This window comes from Oncorhynchus kisutch, linkage group LG10, assembly GCF_002021735.2.
Source record: "Oncorhynchus kisutch isolate 150728-3 linkage group LG10, Okis_V2, whole genome shotgun sequence".
Taxonomy (NCBI): domain Eukaryota; kingdom Metazoa; phylum Chordata; class Actinopteri; order Salmoniformes; family Salmonidae; genus Oncorhynchus; species Oncorhynchus kisutch.
The window spans coordinates 10,335,859-10,361,009 of record NC_034183.2 but is presented as its reverse complement, the minus strand read 5'-3'; the positions used below and the strand labels follow the sequence as shown (position 1 = coordinate 10,361,009).

The following is a 25,151-nucleotide window of genomic DNA, read 5'->3' as shown; positions in this document are numbered from 1 at the left end:
CCTTGAGCCTTCATGGAAGGGCACTTCCAATCTAAGTCTATGGCAGCACCCAAAGGGCTCACATTCTTGATGTCTACCCTTACTAAAGGAGGGTGACACAGTGTCCCCATAAGTGACAGAACACTGAGCCAATCACGGTGCAATGCTCCTATTTTCTGCTGGCCTGCCCCATTACCACAGAAAGCACTGAGCTAGACTGAAACACCTGCATTTCAGAGCTGCCTCTTTGTATGCGGCTTTATTAACTCAATTATATATATTTTTGTTGCATTGTTTGCAAACTGATATGTGACACGTATTAATGCCAAAATAACAGGTAAAACAGGCAAGGCCCCACCTGCCCTGAAAGATGGGCCGCCACTGGATTAGATAATGGTACAACCTGGGGAAAGACCTATACAGGTTCATAGGAACTGTCAACCTGGTGCGTTGAAGACTTGGTTGGGACTTTTATCAATTTGATTTGCTCACCCCCTGCGCCCTCTCGCCTCCTTATGAAAAAGGTCAAAGTTAATCGAGGACAGTCGGCGAAAGAGAGTGAACATGGATGGAATTGTGCTTGCTTGAAATGAGACGGTCCTTCCCCACTCGCAGGTCATTAGTCAAATTATGTTTACAGCAGGAGATCCCAAAATAAGTGTAAACAAGTTAAGGTAGTTGTGTAAGACATTCTATAGATAAAACAATACGTCAAATATTGTTTTTAAACATGTGCATGTTTTTCTCTGACAAAACAAAAGCTGATTCAAAGGGGGTGGCAGGTTTAAAACTACTCTACTATAGGATACACACGAGTATCCTTGATGAAAGGTGGCTATCGAGGAGGGGAGGGCACTCTTCCGTTTGCCTACTAAAGAATTGACCCACTTCTCGATCACTTATTGGTTCCGGGTCACGGAGGAGAGGGCAGGAGAAGGTTTTACAAACGAGAATCTCCCTTGGTGTCAAGAATGTGCACCATCCGACCACCCACTCCGTCACTACTTAGTCTGTAGATTCGCCCAGCATACATTGCCCCATAACATTCATTATGATATCAATTATATACATTTGCCATGTAGATACGAATAAACCACTGTTTGTGAATTTTTAGAGAAACTAAGCCACCCTATTCACACTACTGAGACAAGTCAATTTGTGCGAAGACCAGACCAGCTATATTGGTTACAGAGGTGGGACCAAGATACTATTATTTGAGTCACAAGCAAGTTTCAAGTTGAGTTCCAAGTTGAATGGGCGGAGTCTTATGTCACAGTCCAAGTCCTGTATTCTGAGCAAGTCCAGTCACAGGTTTTTTCAAGTCAAGTAAAGTGCATTTTCCAAATATACACTGGCAATAGCCTAAAAGAAATAGCTTCTGTATCAGGCTTAAAGACATGCTCCGGTACTTTCGCAACTAGTAAGTCTTTTTTAAACCTCCCTCTTTGTGCTGTATGTGTCAATGTGTAGTTCATACATGCATAATCTATGATCAAATTACTGTTTTACCTCAATTATCCACAAAATCCCTAGTTTGAAAGCGACTGTTTTCTGAAAGCTGTGTATTACCATTTTCCCTACATTTCCCCTCATGTGGGCCAACCCTCTAGCAATTCGAGTTTTAGCCAATGTGCTTCATCTCCTTGGCATTTGATGTAATACATCATTTTCTGGGACCACTTTTGGCTGGTGGGTGCTACTTTCAGAACTACTAGCTAAAAAGTATACAAAAGTACAGAAGAATCCCTTTAACCTGTCCTATCTGAATGGACACAGGTAGAGGGCAAAACTGTACATCCTCCCCTTGAGAAACCAAATCGAATCTGTCTAGTATAAGCACTTGGCCCCTCCCTTGGTCCATACAATTACCTAATTGGCAATTACAACTAATAAACTGCTTCTACAATGTAAAAGGTCATTTCTACATACATTTTTACATCCTTCTTAGTCATTTTGAATGAGTTTTAATTATATTTCATCACCCTTTATAAATGGAGAAATCATTTTATCTTATTCAAAATCCTGACTCCAAAGTGTGGCGCCCAGGCCACGTAGCCTATTTATATGCGCGTTGAAAGGCGCACGCTCCTATTACGCACAACCAGAATGACAGAGACATAGGACACAGACACAATAAACTCCGACATAACCTCAGAAATATAAACAAAGGAAACAATACATTGAATTAATTAAACAGAACTTCTCATGAGTCTTGCAAACGTCCATGTGCACAAGAAACATAGCCCCCACAGAAAAGGCATTATATGGGGTTAAATGAAAATCTTATATCATGAAACTGAAATGTGTAAGGGTTGCAATAAACGGTACAGGGATGAAAAGCTTGCAATTATTGTAGGATTAGTTGGAATATAGATTTACCACATATGCATTTAAATGTGTGAAAGCAACAGCAAACATTTCAACATCGGAAAAGCGGGAGTTTGGAGAGCGCGACTTGCGCAAGTAATAATAAATGTTAATATTCAATTCCAAATGCAAGCTTCATAAGTAAATTTCAAGCAATTTTGACATACCAGAATACCAGTAGGCCTAACCTCATTAACCTAACCTCAGATATATTATTGAATAATGTCGCGATTGAGCAAGTTGAGGACACTAAACTAATTGGTGTAAACATAGTATGCCGCTATCGTGGTCAAAACATAGCCTCAATGGTTGCTAAAATGGGAAGAGGTCTGTCCATGACAGGACCTTCTTGACATCTCAGTCAACCAGACAGGTCCTTAGATAATGTTTCACAGGGAATATTAGAACATAAAAGAGAGCCGCACACTCTAGGAGCTCAGATGCAAAAATATAATTACCAACGTTTCGACAGCCAAGCTGTCTTCACAAGGAATATTACCCAGGTGTGGTCATGTGCAGCAAATAGGGACAGGTAAAGTAGGTACAGGTAGAGACAAGTAAAATAGGTCAATTGCAGTTGGTCCAGAACAAAGCAACATGTTTTCTCCTGACTCAAAGTTGAGGAGAGATTGATTGCATCACTATAACTGACAATAAAATAAATACAAGGTAATAACTGATGAAATCAAAGTGACTGTGGTTGACCATGTTGTCAACCATGGGATGAGCATGAGGGAGGCTGGGCAACGGGTTCAACCAAATCTGAGACGTTATACTGTTGCAGGTATCATCCGGATATTTAGAAATGAGAACCGGTAAGTAACGTGTTAGTGCTGTAGTCTTACTGTTACAGTAATATGTACTATACCTTCATGATGAGAAGGATCTATCACTTAAACCATTCAAATGTTTTTACAGCACTGCAAGAAAACCAGTATCTGGTGGAAGAGGTCGTCTGTTCACCCCAGAGCAGGGGACCCACATTGTAAATATGGTCATTGCAAATAACTGCATCAGACTCAGAGAACTGCAGGACCACATAATGGCAGATAACACCATATTCTAAATGTCAACAGAGTGAGTCTCTCTGCACTGTCTCGTCTACTGAAACAGAGTGAGTCTCTCTGCACTGTCTCGTCTACTGAAACAGAGTGAGTCTCTCTGCACTGTCTCGTCTACTGAAACAGAGTGAGTCTCTCTGCCCTGTCTCGTCTACTGAAACAGAGTGAGTCACTCTGCACTGTCTCGTCTACTGAAACACAATAGAATTAGGATGAAGCAGCTGTACAGAGTCCCCTTCGAAAGAGACTCAGACCGTGGAAAACAACTGAGATATGAATATGTGCAGGTAAGCTATACTATCCTATCATTGGTACTGGACCTAGAAGTGTATGGTGCTACATCATATTGACTGATCCCTTTCTTTTCCTACTGTACTACATTGTTTGGTCTTGTCTCTTTCAGAGAGTCATGGAGCTAGAAGCAGATGCAATGCATCATGAGCTAATATATGTGGACAAGGCAGGTTTCAACCTTGCAAAAACAAGGGGCCGCGGCAGAAATATCATCAGACACTTTGCCATCATCAACGTCCCGGGACAACGTGGTGGCAACATAACAACGTGTCCGGCTATTAGTCAAAACAGCGTCCTTCACCATCATGCAATCCTAGGCCCATACAACACTGCACATATTATCACATTTCTAGACCCCCTCCACAACAGACTAACCCCTAATGACCAGGGGCCAGAGCAGCCCAGGTACATTATCATCTGGGACATTGTTAGTTTCCACCGGGCTGCTGTGGTCCGCAATTGGTTCACAGGTTTTTCCCTTTTCATCGCAATCAAATCTCCCCCCATACTCTTCGTCCTTGAATCCTATTGAATCATTTTTCTCTGCATGGCGTTGGAAGGTGTATGATCGCCAGCCCCACCAACGTATACCCCTTCTACAGGCAATGGAGGAGGCTTGTGGAGACATCGATCAGGGGTCATGCCAGGCCTGGATACGGCACTCCAGGCGATACTTTCCACACTGCCTTCATCAAGACAACATCGCATATGATGTGGAGGAAGTCTTATGGCCAGACCCACAAACTAGTAATAAAAACAGATTTTTAAAAAACAACAGACAAAAGAACACCTTATTGCACAAAGGAGACTGTGAAGAGACACAGCCATTTTCTATATATATATATATATATATATATATATATATATATATATTGTAATTTGCACTGTATGACGTATTACATCTAGATATTGTGTGTACTGATGTGTAGGCTGTATGTGACGTTTTAAATGTACATTATGTATACTAAACAAAAGTATAAAATGCAACATATATAAACTAACTCAGTAGAGTTGTTGTAAGGAAATCAGTCAATTGAAATAAATTACGCCCTAATCTATGGATTTCACATGACTGGGCAGGGGCGCAGCCATGGGTGGGCCTGGGAGGACATGGGCCCACCCACTTGGGAGCCAGAAATGCTCACTAACAGGGATGTAAACAGATTTGTGTGCACAATTTGAGTGAAATAAGCTTTTTGTGCATTATGGACAATTCATGGGATCGTTTATTTCAGCTCATGAAACATGGGACGAACACTTTACATGCTACGTTTATATTTTGGTCCTTGACTAATAATGTTCTGTACTATGTCATGTTTCATGCGGACCCCAGAAAGAGTAGCTGCTGCTGTTGCAGCGTCTAATGGTGATCCTAATAAATACCAATGCTAGTAATTGTAGTTTGATACTCTATCGCTGGTGAGCTTGAAATGTAAACAGCTAATATTCTTGATCGCCTCCATTTGTTGGAGCTGCATATTTATTACGCCAAACTCTTTCCTTACAATTTGACGTTTCCGTGCACCCGATCCACCCAACCTGTGTTGGTTGAACGTTTTCTGGTCTAATCAGAGGGCAGTGTGCGCATTCCTATAGCCAATCTGTTGCACATTGTTTTTGCGAGGGGGATGCTGCTGCGGCTGCTGTTTTTCTGGCTGCGTGGAGAGGAGCCGAAGTATAGGGATAGGGAGACTGTGCCCCAAAATGATTGACAAAACGTTACAAGACCTGGCCAAATCATTTCAAGTCATCTGTCTCAAGTCAAGTCCTGAGGCTCCAAGTAGTCTCAAGTTGTTTTATTTTCTGTCAAGTCGAGTCTCAAATCATAAAATGTGTGTCCAAGTCATGTGACTCGAGTCCACAGCCGACTGGTTATAGTTGGTGGAACCAGCAAGAAAGAGGCCCAACTTGTGGCTATTGGCATAGCGTCTCTCTCCCTTGAATACAGGCGGTTGACGTCAACAACCCTCATCAAATATTCAAAAATGTATTCAAATAATATGTATCCACCAATCTAAAGAGAGGACTAGGCGAGAGCGTGACAGCTTGCCATGCCACTTTGTGGACAACGACTCCCATTATTGGTCGGAGAGACAATCTTGCCAGTATATCCTTAATCTTTGGTGGAACCATGGTGAAAGGACTGTATGAAAAGGAAATATCTGAGCCTGTACAGTATGGAGAGGGTCACTAATGTGAGAAGGGTATCACCTCAGACTGCTCACTGCCCCTCAAATGAGAAGCTTTGAAAAAGGAACACAGGTGTATCCAGATTTATCAATGAGCTATTTCAAAAAGGTCCCAGAGGCTTATATCATCAAGGTGTGGGTATCCTTGTTAGTGTATTCACACACAGATGGCCTGGATTATTAATTAGAGAATGTCCCTCGTCTTATATGCTGCTGCCATCCAGCTATAAGTAACTAGTGTGAGTGGTGAATACATGAGTGCTCAAATAAAATGTCTTTATTGAAAGTCAAAAGCTGTGCAAACATAAATCATACTGCTGTTCATAAAGGTAACTTAAAAACAAATATATTCAGAGATTAGAGCATGTTAGTTTTTACCCTTCATTAAAAGGGTCTGCACATCAGAACTCATTAGCAGCAATACCAGTGGACCTGCCTATTGTAAACAGAGGCAGCTTGCCTCCTTACAAACAAATGAGTGCTGTGCCTTTCTCCTTAGCCATGATTTTGGCAGAACCATTAAAGGTGAACTATGCAGAGAAATGGCTCCGCCATTTTCTGATTGATAAAATTCTAAAAGTTACACAAATCAAGCAAGTATACTGTAGAGAAATCATTGTACCATCTAAACTGCTGGAAACATTTTCCATGACCAAAAATATTGTATTTTCAACTGTTTGAAGCTGGTGTACAAAACCAAACGTAAAAGATGCAAAAACAAAACTTAATGGGAAGCAAAAAAAATAAATTGTGCACATGGAACAGCTCGACCACTTCTTAGACTTGCTTTCAATGCAAAGACAGATCTATAACTCCCATTTCTATGTGAATTTGGTCAGGTCGCCCAACACGTAACATAATGCAGCTTTAGAGTCCAAACATATGGCTTTGAACTTATTTTACTTTAAAAAAAAAAATAATTGCATGGCAATGCTCATTAGTTAACCTTCCTCGTTTTAGTCAATGAGAGCAATATATCATGCACAAGGCCGCTTCATTCGCTAATAACTCTGTGGTGAGTCGACCGTCAAGAACAGTAAGCATAGCAGAAGTCAAGGCAAAGTGGCATCACCATTGTCGCTGAGCATCGGGAACTAGGCGCATAATCCTGCACTGTCCACAACTGTCAGTTGGGGTGTATTCATTAGCACACTGTAGCAAAACATTTTGCAACATAAACAATATGGTCTTATTGAAAAAGTTAAAGTACACTACATGGCCAAAGGTTTGTGAACATTTGTTCGTCAAACATCTCATACCAACTTCATGGGCATTAATATGTAGTTGGGGCCCCCCTTTGCTGCTATAACAGCCTCCATTCTTCTGGAAAGGCTTTCCACTAGATGTTGGAACATTGCTGCAGGGCCTTGCTTCCATTCAGCCACAAGAGCATGTTGGGCGATTAGGCCTGGTTCGCAGTCTGCGTTCCAATTCATCCCAAAGGTGTTCGAAAGGGGTTGATGTCAGGGCTCTGTGTAGGCCAGTCAAGTTCTTCCACACCGATCTCAACAAACCATTTCTCTATGGATCTTGCTTTGTGCATGGGGGCATTGTCATACTGAAACAGCAAAGGGCCTTCCCCAAACTGTTGCCACAAATTTGGAAGCACAGAATCTTCTAGACACGTCATATCAGGGCAGAAATATGACAAACTGACTTGTTGTAAAGGTGGCATCCTATGACGTGCCATGTTGAAAGTCACTGAGCTCTACGGGCCATTCTACTGCAAACGGGTGTGGCTGAAATAACCGAATCCACCCAATTGAAGGGGTGTCCACATATGTTTGGCTATGTAGTGTAGGTCATTCTTCCATTTGGTTCCTAGTGAATACAACCCTGATGTGATAAGAAGAGGACTGTCCGGGGATACCGGTAGGGAGTAGTGTCCACTGGCGTTAGCTAGTCTCTGACCAGCAGAGAGCAGTAGAGCCTACAGAGCCTGATCAGCAGAGTTTCCATTCTGATGCCCCCCCTCGTAGTCCAGCTGGCACAGTATCATGTTGTTCTTCAGGAAAAACTTGTCTCCCACGCAAAATCTGCAGACACACACACACACACACAAATTAGTGCCTTCATTGAAGACCAATGAAACTTCCCAAGTCCTTAAAAGCAGTAGTCATTGGGTAAAGGAAATGAATAGACCTCCATACAGTATGCTGCATTCCATACAGTATGCCGCATTCCATACAGTATGCCGCATTCCATACAGTATGAAGGCCTACTGCCACGTCGTGGGAAAGTCAGTTGCACAATTGAATGCATTCAACTGAAATGTGTGAATCAGAGGTGTGGGGGAGGCTGCCTTAAACCGGCAAGCAGTTGTGGGTTAACTGCCTTGCTCAAGGGCAAAAGTGCCTTACTCTACCTTGCCGGCACAGGGATTCGAACCAGTAACTTTTTGGTTACTGGCCCAATGCTCTTTACCGCTAGGCTACCTGACGCACCATATACAGTACCTCAATTTCAGGCTCGAAAAAAGATTTGACTTTGTTCCAGAGAATATCTTAAAGCATTCATACATTTTGATTGTTTGGTATTTGCTGTTCTTGCTTCAAGAACAAACTCCTAGCTGGTTGTTTGCACCATTTTGTCTGACCTCAAAAGCTCACTAAGAGGCCATACATTAAGTCCCCCTTATAGGCTAAACATGTTCCAAAAGCACCAGGCAGTCAAACAGATACTCAACACGCCTGTTACTCACATAAACAAGCTGTTTACGGGATCTATCATGATTATTTTCCTTTCAGGGTCACTTGATGCCTGCTTTCAAGGCATACACAGTATGTGGGGTGAACTGGGATTCATTCATTAGGCACCAAACTGAAGAAAACAGAATGAAACCGGGAGAGTACTTGGGACTCAATTTTTGTTTTCCATTGCGAAACGTGTCCGTTGTGTGCCCTAATGAATATAGCCTTGAGGCTCCCCTCATCTCACCTCTGGCTGCACAGCTGGCAGGCAAAGCAGTCCAAGTGGTAGACATTCTCCCTGGCTCTCATCACCATCTCAAAGGCCGGGATCACCTTACTGCAAGCGGCACAGTTCCCCGTCATCCCAAAAAGCCTGGAGGTGGTGGAGAAAGAGAGGCAATGATGTGGGTTGTCTGCATTAGGAAATAAACTTTAGTTTCTCATTGGACAAGTTCAGATTCTATCCATCTCCTCTTTTCACCAGGTTTCATGACAACTGAACACGACCCAGGTAGCCGACTGCTTTGATAATGCGTTAACTAGGACTTGACGTATTATCATTTTATTCATATGTTAAAAAAGTAGCATAGGGTGAAATCTTCAGTGATGGAAGAGAGCCTTGAGAAAAACCACATCCATGGGTTGAGTCCCTCATAGGATCTACAAAGAGCTGCATCAGAATGTCAAGTCCCACAAAACATGATAGTACCATAGACCAGTGGCAAACGAGACTACAAGCAAGTAGGCCTAATGAAGCCTAACGAAGGCAATGCTAATGGGGCCTTGGTATGCACCTGGTGTTTCTCCTTAACAAGGGTATGGGCCTTAATGCTAATTCCCCACTAATGGACCAATTAAAATAAATCACATGGTTTTAATCCCGGCCTTCAAAGGCTTTCTGCCTGATCGTCGCGATGACGAGGAAAACAGGAGGCAATTTAGCCAATTTAACTGTCAAACTGGTTTTCCCCTCTAAAAGCAATGCAGCTAATGAGAGACTTAGCTTCAACCAAATCCAGCTGGATCTTACACATGAGACTTGCACTTGAGTTGAATGACTGGTAGTGGGCTAAATATATTCGCAAGGGTTTCTATAGCAGCAACCCCAGAATAGTTCTGAGGGTTTTCTGTGCTCGAGTATATATGAAGAGTTTATTTCCAAAATGAGTTATCCACCAATTTTTCACATTTGTGTTTCCCCCCACATCATTAATTATAGGTACCTTCATATGTGTGTAAAATATTACTATTCTTATTTTTTTATTCATAGAGTTTAGATGTATATGAAAATTACACTTTCTTTTGCAAAACGCTATATTGTTTAGCTGGAATGGAATATTGGTATCCTGTATATTTGACTGTGATATGTGGTGGTCTCACCTAGATATCTTAAGCTGAATGCACTTACTGTAAGTCGCTCTGGATAAGAGCATCTGCCAAATGTAAATGTTTTACATACAGATTGGATTATTTACAAAAACATTTTTTATATTAACGTCACAATGTGTTCCCATTTGTACATTTCTTCATTATAAAATGTTTTATTGCATTTCATAATTTCTTTAAAAACAAAATAAGCCACTTCGCCAACATTTATGAAAATGGGTATAAAGTTTGTTGGAATTAAAGGAAGGAGCAACATGGCAATAGTTCCATCAATTGGAAGTCTAGGTTGAGACAACACCATTATTGCTTACACCCATCCCTACAAACACAGAGGGGTAGAGGCTAGATTGGAGAGGATTGAAGGGTTGGATCGTGTTCAGTAGGGTACGCAACGTTTTAAAACATTTTGCAATGGAAAACATTTTTACAAAATTTGCATTTCATATTGGAAAAGTTAATATAGTCTCTCCCTGTCTAGTCTCTCCCTGTCTCTGTCCGTTTTCTTCCATGTGGTGCCTAATGAACACAGCCCTGGTTTGAGAGTCCTTACCTCAGGTAGTCCTTGTGACAGAGGATGAGGTTGGCTCTGGTGTAGAGGGTGGAGCCCACGTCACCCAGGCGACAGTCACAGCAGGCACACTTCAGACAGTCCTCGTGCCAGTACCTGTCCAGAGCCTGGAGCATAAAGCGGTCCATGATCCTCCGGTTGCACCCGGCGCAGACCCTTGGCTTCCCTTTGGACTGGAGAGGCACAAGGGAGACACCTACAGACAGGCAGACACAGATTTGGAAGTAGGCTACAGTACAGCCATCCCTAACCCTCTCAGATACATGACCAAGGAATATAGTTTGGCTACCATAACTTTCTATGGTTCTCTCAGGGCTATCATTATCTCTTGGTCACTTCTAAATCATATTTTGGTCTTAAACATGTTCTGACTCCAGAGCCTATTATGAATGGGACCCTTTCTGGCGCTATATGGCCAGACTGATCCGGTCATAACACAATCATTTCAATGTGAATTAACATTTTAAAAAATTAACTGATTTAGTGAGTTTGTGGTGGAAAAAGTTCTGGCTATCCCTTTAATCCAGTCCCAATGACCAAAGAGACATGGTATTTGCCCTTGCTACATCCCAAAAGCCTTCAGATTGTAAATTCATATCACATAGGCTACATTCCTAATTAGGCCTACATGTCGAAGACAGACGGACAAGGAAATTACAAGTCTGTGAATCGTAGACCGACCGTTCGAACATGAGTTGCTTAAATGTAGACATCCAAATCAGTAACTCACTTTCCTCCTTGTCAAACACCATCGTTCAGACGGCGATTCGACTCCGAGAAACCTTCACACGGCTGCGACAACCTCTCAATGTCCCCCTCGACGTTCGGACGCAAATTCTCGCTGGTCGACGCAAATGGACTTAGATTCTCTTGAAGGTGATCGTATCAAAGTCTTCCAGCTCCGCTAGTAGGAATTGAACGCTTGCAACGATATCAAATCTGACCAGGCATGATTATATCCATTATAACCCTTTCATGTTGGCAAATTGGGCTATAAGTAAAAAGTATATTATGGCATGTGAAAAATAGGCAAAATAGTCCATAGATGTCAGTGGATCAATAATCCTACTTCTCCCGCGATATCTACCAAAAGTGTCAGGTTGTATTTCAATAGCTCTGGTGTTGCCACAGCACTTAGATCCATTATACTTAAAAGCATCGGATCAAGCGTTTCAAAGTAGTCTACGGTCGACCTCGGCGTTCTGCCTCTCTAGTTGTGCCAATGCTCTGTAAAATGTGCTCGGCTCTCATAGACCTACGTGTCCCCGCGCGTGCTAATTATATAAAGTCATTATGCTCCGATCTGATTAGTGGCCCCTCCCCCTCTTTGAATCAATTATTCAATACACACTCTGCCTGTGCCTAAGTATTTTTTTTGTATAAGCTTATTCAAGGACACCAATTACCCTAAGGGCACTTCTCTCATTACTGTAATTTGAACAGGACACAAATGCATTGCCCATTGGGAAGTGTGTGTGTGTGTGTGTGTGTGTGTGTGTGTGTGTGTGTGTGTGTGTGTGTGTGTGTGTGTGTGTGTGTGAGCGAGCTACTCACAAGCTTTTAAGCAAAGCTCCATTAGGCAAAGATTTTCACTTCATGTCTTTGCTTTGAAACTTCACCAGATTCACAATTGAGCATTGAGAGCCTTCAACCTCTATCCGCTATCCTTTATTCTCTACCCTTCAACCTCTATTCTTTATCCTCTATCCTCTATACTGATCCTCTATACTGATCCTCTATCCTTTAGCCTCTATCCTTTATCCTCTATCCTCTATCCTTTATCCCCCAACCTCTATCCTTTACCCTCTATCCTTTACCCTCTATCCTCTATTCTCTATCCTTCAACCTCTATTCTTTATCCTCTACCCTTTTTCTTTATCCTCCAACCTCTACCCTTAGCCTCTATCCTTCATCCTCTATCCTCTATTTTTTATCATCTATCCTTTATCATTATCCTTTATCCTTCAATCAATATCCTCTTCTTTTTCCTCTATCCTTTATCCTCTATCCTTCAAATCAATATCCTCTATTCTTTTTCCTCTATCCCCTATCCTTTATCCTCTAATCTTTATCCTTTATCCTCTATCCTTTATCCTCTATACTTTATCCTTGAGATCTATCCTTGATCCTTTATCCTCTATCCGCTATCCTTTATCCTCCATACTTTATCCTCTATCCTTTATCCTCTATCCTTTATCCTCTATCCTTCAACCTCTATTCTTTATCCTCTATCCTTTATCCTCTATCCTTTATCCTCTATTCTTTATCCTCTATCCTTTATCCTCTATCCTTTATCCTCTATCCTTTATCCTCTATCCTTTATCCTCTATCCTTCAACCTCTATTCTTTATCCTCTATCCTTTATCCTCTATCCTTTATCCTCTATCCTTCAACCTCTATTCTTTATCCTCTATCCTTTTCCCCTCTATCCTCTACCCTTTATCCTCTATCCTTTTTCCCTCTATCCTCTACCCTTTATCCTCTATCCTTTTCCCCCTCTATCCTCTACCCTTTATCCTCTATCCTTTATCCTTAGCATCTATCCTCCAACCGCTATCCTTTATCATCATCCTTTATCCTCCAACCTCTACCCTTAGCCTCTACCCTTAGCCTCTATCCTTCATCCTTTATCCTCTATCCTTCAATCAATTTCCTCTATTCTTTTTCCTCTATCCTCTATCCTCTATCATTTATCCTTTATCCTTTATCCTCTATCCACTATCCTTTATCCTTTATCCTCTATCCACTATCCTTTATCCTTTATCCTTTATCCACTATCCTTTATCCTCTATCCACTATCCTTTATCCTTTATCCTCTATCCACTATCCTTTATCCTTTATCCTCTATCCACTATTCTTTATCCTTTATCATCTATCCTCTATCCTTTATCCTCTATCCTTTATCATCTATCCTCTATCCTCTATCCTTTATCATCTATCCTCTATCCTCTATCCTCTATCCTCTATCCTTTATCCTCTATCCTTTATCATCTATCCTCTATCCTCTATCCTCTATCCTTTATCCTCTATCCTCTATCCTCTATCCTTTATCCTCTATCCTTCATCCTTAGCATCTATCCTCCAACCGCTATCCTTTATCATCTATCCTTTATCCTCCAACCTCTACCCTTAGCCTCTATCCTTTATCCTCTATCCTCTATCCTTTATACTCTATCCTCTATCCTTTATCCTCTATCCTCTATCCTTTATCCTCTATCCTCTATCCTTTATCCTCTATCCTTTATCCTCTATCCTTTATCCTCTATCCTTTATCCTCTATCCTTCATCCTTAGCATCTATCCTCCAACCGCTATCCTTTATCATCTATCCTTTATCCTCCAACCTCTACCCTTAGCCTCTATCCTTCAACCTCTATTCTTTACCCTCTATCCTCTATTCTCTATCCTTCATCCTCTATCCACTATTCTTTATCCTTTATCCTCTATCCTCTATCCTTTATCCTCTATCCTTTATCCTCTATCCTTTATCCTCTATCCAGTCTTTCAGCCCTATTATCATCTGTTCGCCTTTTCACAAGTTACACTTAATTTATCAAACAAATTAGACTTAATTTATGTATAAAACTCAAATCCACCACCAAACAGGGTCGTATTCATTAGGACACACCATAGCAAAACGTTTTTCAACAGAAAATGAAAATGTGCCTTTCTTATTGGACTAGTTCAGTGTTCTTCCATAGTTGGTGCCTTATGAACACTGACCCAGATAAATACCACTCATTAGGAATGAATGAGGCATGAAAAATAGTCTTGACTCCTCCTGACATTCCTCTAAATTAACACACACCAATTACCCAGACCATTGATGGTATGCTCTTGCCTTTCATCTGGGGCCATATCAAACATCTCAGAGAAGGAGTGCTGATCTGGGATCAGTTCCAACCTGTCTATGTAGTCTTATTCATTAGGATCTAAGGCTGCGTTCACACAGGTATCCCAATTCGGATCTTTTTTTCTGTAATTGGTCTTCAGACCAATTAGATCAACTCTTTGGTCAATGATTTGGCAAAAGATCAGAATTGGGCTACCTGTGTAAACGTCCAGTGCTATCTTGGATCCTTGGGACGTCCGACTCTAATGTCATCCCATTGCTAGAGGACTCCTGATATCTCCAGTGATAAGTATCATTTTATAGGTGATTGTTGACACATCAACCAGCATTAAGCGGCAGGGCAATTTGTGACTGTTGACTTTTGGTAATCAGTGGCTATATTGGAGAGGGTGTAGTTTCTCCTCTTTTAGGCAATCAGCAATTGGTAGCGGGAGGAGTGCTCTTAACCTCTGCTAGGCAAGTAGCAATTAGTGTTAGTTCTTTAGTTTTAGCCGAAACAAAGACAGGTCTGCGGAGTTGGAAAGACGGACAGATGGACGGACAGACGGACTGATGGACTGACCAGACCACACCACTCTCACTTGAGAATCATGCCTTGTTATTTACAGACTAATTTTGCTCTTTGTCAACTATGTGTGTGTTTTCTATACCTGTTCGCCCCTCTCCCAGTAGGCTTTACAGATGCTTCCCACCCCTTGGCTGCAACCCTTCTTATTTAGTGTACTCTGTGTGCGCAACCCATGTGGAATTTCTGGTCTGGCAGCGTTTGAATCTGCTTGTCTGCAGTCAAGAATGCAGAGTTCATCTCAGCCTATGTTACCCTTCAGTCCCTATACTTTTTTTTTTTTACCCTGATGGAGACATGGATCACCCCAGAGAACACTGCTACTCCAGCTGCTCTCTCTCCATCTGACTACGTGTTCGCTCATAGTCCGAGAGCATCTGGTTGTCATGGTGGTGGCACAGGGCTACTAATTTCTCCTAAGTGGAGACTTTCTCTTTCTCCCTCACTCACGTGTCCATTTCATCTGAATTCCATGCTGTCACTGTCACTTGTCCACTTAAGCTTAACATTGTTGTCATCTATTGCCCACCAGGTGCCTTTAGTTTGTCCATGAGCTTGCCACCTCTATAAGGTAATTTTCCTGATGGCTCACCGCCATTGTCAATCTCCCGACGTCTGCCTTCGATTAATTTCTTTCCACCTCTTTCTTCCCCTCCTTCTTTCGACCTCACCCTTTCCCAGTCCCCTCCCACACACAAGGCAGGCAATACCCATGACCTCAACTTTACTAGAGGCTGTTCGCCTACTAATCCCCCTGCAACCCCCCTCCAAGTCTCTGCTCACTATTGTGTTTCCTTTTCTGTCTCCCTTTCCTCCAACCTTAACCACTCAGCCCCTACCCAGATGGTCATGTGCCATTGTAATCCTTCCTCACTCTCTCTTTCGCTCTCTCTCTCCTGACTCTGCCTCTTCAACCCTACTCACCTGCCTTTCTGCATCCTATGACTTTCACTGTCCCCTTTCCTCCTGACCGGTTTGGCTCTCCCCTTCTGCTCTGTGGGTGAGTGACTCATTGCGAGCTTACAGAACAGGGCTGCGGGCAGCTGAAGAAAATTGAGGAAAAATACATTTCCGGAGGACCTATCATCCTTTCACTCCCTCTCTACCTTCTCTTCCTCTGTATCTGCTGCTAAAGCCACTTTCTATCACTCTAAATATCAAGCTTCTGCCTCTAACCCAAGGGAGCTCTTTTACCACATTCTCTCTCCTTAATCATCGTCCCTCTCTGCGGATGACTTTGTCAACCACTTTGAAAAGAAGGTTGACGACATCCGTTCCCCATTCACTCAGCTTATTAAGTCCACTGGTCCGACTCACACAGAACTACCCTACATCTTGACCTCTTTCTCCCCTCTCTCTCTCCAGATGAAATCCTCAGACTAGTGAGGTCTGGCCACCCTGACAACCTGCCCACTCGACCCCATTCCCTCTTCCCTTTTCCAGACCATCACTGGAAGCCTTCTACCATTCCTCCTTCATCAACTCATCCCTGACCACTGGCTGCATCCCCTCTGACTTCAAAATGGTCAGAGTCGCTCCCCTCTTCAAGAAACCATCACTCGACCCATCTAACGTCAAACTACAGACTACGTGTCCCTTACTTTTCTTTCCATAATACTTGAGCTCTGACCACCACCTGAGCTCAACCTTAACAAAACTGAGCTTTTCTTCCTCCCGGGGAAGGCCTGACTGCTCCAAGACCTCTTCATCATGGTTAACAACTCCATGGTGTCCCCTTCCCAGAGATCAAAGAACCTTGTCGTGACCCTGGACAACACCCTGTCGTTCCCTGCCAACATCAGCAGTGACTCTCTCCTGCAGGTTGATGCTCTACAACATCCATAGAGTATGAACCTACCTCACACAGGAAGTGGCACAGGTCCTAATCCAGGCACTTGTCATCGCCCATTTGGACTATTACAACTCAATGTTGGCTGGGCTGCCCGCTTGTGCCATCAAACCCCTGCAATTTATCCTACCTGGTGTTCAACCTTCCCAAGTCACCCCACTCCTCCTCACGCTCCACTGGCATCCACTACAAGACAATGGTACTTGCCTACGAAGCAGCAAGAGGAACTGACCCCCCACCTATTCAAAGAGTTTCTTAAATAATCCCATACCATCCCCCCCCCCCCCCCCCCCCCCCAACAGGTCTGATACGTTGATATGAGTTGTCAAATGAGAAGAAAGCACAAAATCCTTATTTTGATATATCAATACTAATGTTCTGTATAGTGTTGATTACGGTTTGTCTATTCATAGAGCCACTGTGCAGGACCATTAGGCTAATTGTACTAATGGGTCGCCCCTTACATAAGAGGTGTGTGGGTGGCTGTGGTTAGTGCCATCAACTGTCAGCTCAAGGACCTTTTTACTTTTTGCCATCTGCTCCTTCAGTGCTGTCAATGGCAGGACCACACACAGTCAGATGGGTTCCCTTCATAAAAAATATCTGTTGGGTACTGACGGTTTTCAAAGTGGACACCCTAGTTTATACCATACGTAATGCATGGAAGAACTATATGAAGCTACACAAAATACTGTTGCGTAGCAAACCTACGCAGACGTGTGCAGCCACGCAATTCATAACTCAACGCAAGAATGCAGGATCGCCGTTTTGAGTATAGCGCTCTTGCATTGCATATGTAGGCCTAGGGTATAAAATGGTATCTATCTGCATTGGGGAAATTATTTTTGTTACATAAATAACAATTCCTTTCAGCCCATATGTGTCATCCTATGTTGCACACTCACTATCCCTCTGTTTAATTAGGCCATTTTTGCCCTAACTAACGTGGAGGTGGTCCTGAAGTTCATCTGTCGACTGTACACTTGAGGACTGCAGTGGTTTTATCTCAGAGGAGGTAGCCTACCTTCCATTAGTTTTCTGTGGGGAAAAACTAACTACATCCACAAATGTTCCAGTTCTAAGGGAGGTTAAGCGATCTGGAGGGATCCAATCTCCTGCCTATTCAACTGAACAGAGTTTGAAATTGGGGATGAGATGTGGTCAGCGACTGTGACATGAGAGTGGGCTAATCGATGGCCTTTCTGATTGGCTCCCTTACAACATCCTAGCAGTTCCCGTGGGTTGGCTACTCTTCCTCTCTCCCCAAGTCAATTCCCTTCGACACTGGAGCTAAATGAGATCAGTGACGGTCCACAGTCCCTCTGTCACCATCCAGCTCCTCTTCTCAGCTGGGAGAACAGACAGAGGTAAAGGGGAGGGGAAGAAGCTAAAGAGGAAGAGGTGGGAGGGTGGAAAGGAGATGGTGAGGGATGAACTGAGATTGAAAGAAGGAAAAGAGAGACTGAGTATGAAAGTCGATCGACAAAATAAAAAATATTGAAGCTGAAGCTATGAGGCAGGAATTTATTGAGTTAGTCAAAATTAGCAAGCACAATGTTTAATTAAACATGGTTAATCAGGTGCCAGTTCATAAACCATATTAGAATTAGATATACAAAACCACATTTACAATGTGAAACAAAAAGAAACCCAGCATAATAAAAACCTGCTGCTAGTGCTGCAGGGAAATAAATAATATTTTTCACTCCTACCAGACTAACTGGTTGTGATCGGTTTAGTATCTTTTTTTATTTTTTTTTTTATTTTTTTACCTTTATGTAACCAGGTAGGCCAGTTGAGAACAAGTTCTCATATACAACAACAACACAGAGTTACACATAAAATAAACAAATGTACAGTCAATAACACAATAGAGAAAGTCTATATACGGTGTGTGCAAATGGAGTGAGGAGGTAAGGCAATAAATAGGCCATAGTAGCGAAGTAATTACAATTTAGCAAATTAACACTGGAGTGATAGATGTGCAGATGACGACGTGCAAGTAGAAATACTAGTGTGCAAAAGAACAAAAAAGTTCATCAAAACAATATGGGGATGAGGTAGGTAGTTGGATGGACTATTTACAGATGGGCTGTGTACAGCTGCAGCAATCAGTAAGCTGCTCAGATAGCTGTTGCTTAAAGTTAGTGAGGGAGATATAAGTCTCCAACTTCAGCGATTTTTGCAATTCGTTCCAGTCATTGGCAGCAGAGAGCTGGAAGGAAAGGTGGACAAATGAGGAGTTGGCTTTGGGGATGACCAGTAAGAAATACCTGCTGGAGCGCGTGCTACGGGTGGGTGTTGTTATGGACACCAGTGAGCTGAGATAAGGCGGAGCTTTACCTAGCAAAGACTTATAGATGACCTCAAGCCAGTGGATCTTGCGACAAATATGTAGCGAGGGCCAACCGACTAGAGCATACAGGTTGCAGTGGTGGGACGTATATGGGGCTTTGGTGACAAAACGGATGGCACTGTGATAGACTGCATCTAGTTTGCTGAGTAGGGTGTTGGAGGCTATTTTGTAAATGACATCGCCGAAGTCGCGGATCGGTAGGATGGTCAGTTTTACGAGGGTATGTTTGGCAGCGTGAGTGAAGGAGGCTTTGTTGTGAAATAGGAAGCCAATTCTAGATTTAATTTTGGATTGGAGATGTTTAATATGAGTCTGGAAGGAGAGTTTACAGTCTAGCCGGACACCTAGGTATTTGTAGTTGTCCACATATTCTAAGTCAGAACCGTCCAGAGTAGTGATGCTAGTTGGGCGGGCGGGTGCGGGCAGCGATCGGTAAGAAAAGCATGCATTTAGCTTTACTAACGTTTAAGAACAGTTGGAGGCCACGGAAGGAGAGTTATATGTTATTGAAGCTCATTTGGAGGTTTTTTAACACAGTGTCCTAAGAAGGGCCAGATGTATACAGAATGGTGTCATCTGCGTAGAGGTGGATCAGGGAATCCCCTGCAGCAAGAGCGACATCGTTGATATATACAGAGAAAGAGTCGGCCCGAGAACTAAACCCTGTGGTACCCCCATAGACTGCCAGAGGTCCGGACAACAGTCCCTCCGATTTGACACACTGAACTCTATCTGAGAAGTAGTTGGTGAACCAGGCAAGGCAGTCATTTGAGAAACCAAGGCTGTTTGTTGAGTCTGCCGATAAGAATACGATGATTGACAGAGTCGAACCCTTGGCCAGGTCGATAAAGACAGCTGCACAGTACTGTCTTTTATTGATGGCGGTTATAACGTCTTTCAGTACCTTGAGGGTGGCTGAGGTGCACCAGTGACCAGCTTGGAAACAGGATTGCACAGCGGAGAAGGTACGGTGGGATTCGAAATGGTCAGTGATCTGTTTATTAACTTGGCTTTCGAAGACTTTAGAAAGGCAGGATGGATATAGGTCTGTAACAGTTTGGGTCTAGAGTGTCACCCTTTGAAGAGGCGGATGACCGCGGCAGCTTTCCAATCTTTAGTGATCTCAGACAATAAGAAATAGAGGTTGAACAGACTAGTAATAGGGGTTGCAACAATGGCAGTGGCTAATTTTAGAAAGATAGGATCTAGATGATTTAGCCCAGTTGATTTGTACGGGTCCAGATTTTGCAGCTCTTTCAGAACATCTGCTATCTGGATTTTGGTGAAGGAGAAGCTTGGGAGGCTTGGGCAAGTAGTTGCGGGGGATGCGGAGCTGTTGGCCGGGGTTGGGGTAGCCAGGAAGAAAGCATGGCCAGCCGTAGAGAAATGCTTATTGAAATTCTCGAATATCGTGGATTTATCGGTGGTGACAATGTTTCCTAGCCTCAGTGCTGTGGGCCACTGGGAGTAGAGGCTCTTACTCTCCATGGACTTTACAGTGTCCTAAAACTTTTGTTCTGAATTGTATTAGTTTAATTTGAGCTGCCACATCGGCAGATATCAGTGGAGTTTTGCTTACTATCTCTGTTCTGCCTGGTAGGCCCTCACTCTGAAACGGTGGTTCTGTGTGAGCCCGAATCTGTGTGAGCCTAGCGTCACCTGGTTTGCCTCAATTGCCATCTGTGCTGCAACTCAGTTTATAATATTAATTTCATCACGTTTCAAGGATGTCATATGACTTGGACAAGAAGAGTGGGGCAACAACCCAAATGATGCTTCAATGTTTTCAGTACAGTGGCTAATAAACCCACTAGGGCACGGTGCCAAGAGGAAATGCTTGTGTACATGAGACCTTCTTTCTAACCTCCAGGCCATTTGGAATACTTTTAACATGCATGTTGACTACCTGCTCTGTGTCTGCACTGAAGGCAGAGGGTGGAAGTTGTGTTTATAGAGCAGTGCACTGTTCCATACTTTCAAAAAGCATTTTATGCTTCAACCGACATGCACAGCATTTACCATGGTCCAGCTATCGAACCAGTTTGCCCAGCTTGAGACGGCCCTACCAGCCCTGGGAGTCAACACGGATCCTGGGTGTATACCAACAGCTGGCGGCCGCCCAGTGGCACCCTCCTCCAAAGCCACCACAGTTCAGCAGGTCATTTCCCCATCGGATTCCATCACTACCATCATCATTGTGGGCAGCTCGATGGTGAGAGATTTTGGCCTGCCTATGGTTTGTGGAACGACCAAGGTCCACTGTCACCCAGGAGCCCATTTCCATGTTGTCCCCTCTCTCCTGCACACGATTCTGGCAAACTACTCCAATATTGAGTATATACAAACTGTTGTCCTACCATTCTGAACGATTGGAGACTGTCAGAAAAGGTGGTTGTAACGTTAATAATTTGGTTGATATTCCATTGGTTACCTCTAGGCAGATGCCCCAGGGGAAGAGTGGCCCACACTCATTGAATATGGCATGTTTAAATGTTAGGTTTTACTAGTGATTGCTCATTCTCGTGAATGACCTCATTACTGAGGGCAAAGTTGATTGCATGTTTCTCACTGAAACATGGAAGTTTCTCACTGAAACGTGGATGTGTTCAGACTGTAGTGCCACTCTTATTAAAGCACCCCCCCACCCCACCCTAGACTACAGCTTTCCATACTCTATCAGAAAAGAGTAGGGGGGCAGCCACTATTTTTAGTAATGCTCTCAGCTGTAAGGACATTTCATTTGGTGACTTCGGGTCTTTTGCGCATCATGCTATACTGTTTAAATGTCAGCCACCAGTGCTGGCCTGTATAGGTGTATAGCACTGCCCCACTTTCTTTACTGATTTCTCTGAACTATGATAAAATCATTGTGTTGGGATTTTAATATTCATGTTGACAAAGAGACTGACTACAAGGCCATTTGAATTCATGATTCGTTTGAGCTCTATGGACTTTAGCCAACGTTACTGGGCCCACCCATAAATGCAGCCATACTCTGGACCTGATTTATTACCAAGGGACATTCTATTGATGTTGCTTTGTCTGATCACCACTGTGTATTTTTTTTACTACATTGATACAGGTGATAACTGAAAACATTATTAAGAAATGCTAGATTTTTATTTTGTTCGACTTTTTTTTAAACTAGGCAAGTCAATTAAGAACAAATTCTTATTTACAATGATGGCCTACCTTGGCCAAAGCTGGACGACGCTGGGCCAATTGTGCGCCGCCCTATGTGACTCCCAATCACAGCCGGATGTGATACAGCCTGGATTCGAACCATGGACTGTAGTGACGCTTCTTGCACTGAGATGCAGTGCCTTAGACCACTTCGCAACTCAGGAGCGTGAAATGACCTCTGAAGTTGCTACAGATTTTGAGTGTATGAACAGTACTCCGTCACCTATTCTGCCTTCCTCTTGTGGTGATTATAGTTGACTTAACTTTAATAGCTAATTAAGGGCAACCATTGATGCCATAGCACATAGGTATCAGTCAAGCAAGACCTGATGAGAAGTTTGTGCCCTAGGCTACCATGCAAAGTGACTATGGATTTATTTTCCCTGGTTGACAGACATGCTCATCAGGAAAGAGATGTCACAATTTAAGCCTTCTACCTGCCTTCTCGATCCTATCCCAACCACCTTCTTCAAAAGAGTTTTTAGTTGCATATCTGAAGAAATGCAAGTTATTGTTAATCACTTCCTGATCACAGGTTCTTTCCCCACTGCACTAACAACTTCTATGGTGAAACCCCTTCTGAAGAAAAGTGATCTAAATTCTTCAGATCATAACCATTTTCAGGCAATCTCCAACCTTCCATTCTTAAGCAAAATAACGGGGAATTGATTTTTAAACAGCTAAAAATAATAATAATTAAGTGCCAACTGTATTTTTGAAAAATGACAATCTTGTTTTCAGGCCCACCACAGCACAGAGACAGCCATAGTTAAAATGGTAAATGATCTTAGAGCCAACACAGATACCAAACAGCTCTCTGTCCTTGTGCTGCACATGACACTGTTGACTATGATGTTCTTCTAGACAGACTGGAAAGGTAGGTTGGCAGGGAAGTGAACCCGGTCTCTGGCATGAAAAAGCACCCTACACATTGGGCCAATAAGGTTAACCCACTGGTTGGGAATTGTAACTAGGATTGCTACAATGTTATATAGTATAGAGCAGTGATTCCCAAACTGTGCGGCGTGGTAACTAAAACATTTGAAATGTTTTTTTAAGGAACTTCAATTTACTCTTGAAAGTTGTAATAGTAGAATGCACAAGGTGACATTTTTAAATTGGGTAGTGCATCATCAGGTTTTTTTGTAGTAATGTTCGAGTCACTGAAATATCACATGAAAACACATTAGTCATGTCAACATGTATAGAATTGCAAGAACTTCGCAGGTTTAAAGAGGGGTGTGAACAGTTTGTCATGAACACTGCTTGTGCCCATAGAAATAGACATAGGCCGCGTCTGCGGGGGGGGGGGGGGGGGGGGGGGGGGGGGGGGTTCCCCAATGCTGGAAAGGGGGCCTGAGTGAAAGTTTGGGAACCCTTGGTATGGAGCACTGCGCTACATAATGCGGTTTGCATTTAAACACAGCGAATGTCTTGTCTGTGAGGCTTGATAAGGCTACTGTGTGATTGGAGTCCAAATTGAGCCGTTTTCAGGAGCCACCGACTACAGTACTTTTGGAGGTTTTCTGAGTCCTATGGTGTGAAGGCCACTGTCAATGTGATTGGTTATTGATTTGACCATAGCAGCCTGGAAATCGAGGCTAATTGGACCTCTAAAAATCCATCCACTGTAATTACTTGAGATAATTAGGGACATAACTTGTTCTGACTGTCTCTCTGACTTCGGGTCTATGTGTTTGATTTGGCCTTGAGAGGTTATTTTTCATCTACAGCGATGAGAGAGCATTCTCTTGCTCTGTCTTTCTCATTTACAGCGATGAGAGAGCATTCTCTTGCTCTGTCTTTCTCATTTACAGCGATGAGAGAGCATTCTCTTGCTCTGTCTTTCTCATTTACAGCGATGAGAGAGCATTCTCTTGCTCTGTCTTTCTCATTTACAGCGATGAGAGAGCATTCTCTTGCTCTGTACTGTTCTCTGTCTTTCTCATCTACAGCGATGAGAGAGCATTCTCTTGCTCTGTGCTGTTCTCTGTCTTTCTCATCTACAGCGATGAGAGAGCATTCTCTTGCTCTGTCTTTCTCATTTACAGCGATGAGAGAGCATTCTCTTGCTCTGTCTTTCTCATTTACAGCGATGAGAGAGCATTCTCTTGCTCTGTCTTTCTCATTTACAGCGATGAGAGAGCATTCTCTTGCTCTGTCTTTCTCATCTACAGCGATGAGAGAGCATTCTCTTGCTCTGTCTTTCTCATTTACAGCGATGAGAGAGCATTCTCTTGCTCTGTACTGTTCTCTGTCTTTCTCATTTACAGCGATGAGAGAGCATTCTCTTGCTCTGTACTGTTCTCTGTCTTTCTCATTTACAGTGCATCCTGAAAGTATTGTTACTCTACAGCCATATTCTAAACTGTATTTAAATATTTATTTCCCTCATCAATCTACCCATAGTACCCCATAATGACAAAGCAAAAACAGGTTTTTATCCATTTTAGCAAATGTATCACATTTACATAAGTATTCAGACCCTTTACTCATTACTTTGTTGCAGTGATTACAGCCTCAAATCTTCTTGAGTATGAAGCTACAAGCTTGGCACTACTGTATTTGGGCAGTTTCTCCCATTCTTCTCTGTAAATGTTCTCAAGCTCTGTCAGGTTGGATGGGGAGTCGCTGCAGAGCTATTTTCAGGTCTCTCCAGAGACGTTCGATCAGGTTCAAGTCCGGGCTCTGCATTGTCTTGGCTGTGTGCCTAGGGTCGTTGTCCTGTTGGAAGGTAAACTTTCGCCCCAGTCTGAAGTCCTGAGCACTCTGGAGCATGTTTTCATCAAGGATCTCTATGTACTTTGCGCCG

The 25,151-nt window shown here is 42.9% G+C and overlaps 1 protein-coding gene across 2 annotated transcripts; it reads right to left on the bottom strand.

The window, feature by feature from the left end:
* Window positions 1-6,145: 6,145 nt before the first annotated feature.
* Window positions 6,146-11,796, bottom strand: LOC109897744 (rhombotin-1). Of its 2 annotated transcripts, none has more exons than XM_020492288.2 (4): window positions 11,265-11,796; window positions 10,517-10,730; window positions 8,828-8,953; window positions 6,146-7,926 (listed from the first exon to the last, which is right to left on the bottom strand). In XM_020492288.2, the coding sequence occupies exons 1-4, from the start codon at window positions 11,284-11,286 to the stop codon at window positions 7,821-7,823; spliced, it is 468 nt and encodes a 155-aa protein (XP_020347877.1). In that variant the 5' UTR covers window positions 11,287-11,796; the 3' UTR covers window positions 6,146-7,820. The 2 variants fall into 2 exon arrangements, with proteins under 2 accessions (XP_020347877.1, XP_031688935.1); XM_031833075.1 differs by having other exon boundaries at window positions 10,517-10,707.
* Window positions 11,797-25,151: the final 13,355 nt, after the last annotated feature.

Excerpts from the sequence above, each read along its gene's own strand:
- LOC109897744 (XM_020492288.2), bottom strand. The coding sequence starts at position 11,286 with ATGGTGTTTGACAAGGAGGAAA. Across the intron at positions 8,954-10,516 it reads TGTCACAAGGACTACCTGAG|GCTTTTTGGGATGACGGGGA; the intron begins GTAAGGACTCTC and ends CACCACCTCCAG. Across the intron at positions 7,927-8,827 it reads TGCCAGCTGTGCAGCCAGAG|ATTTTGCGTGGGAGACAAGT; the intron begins GTGAGATGAGGG and ends GTGTGTCTGCAG.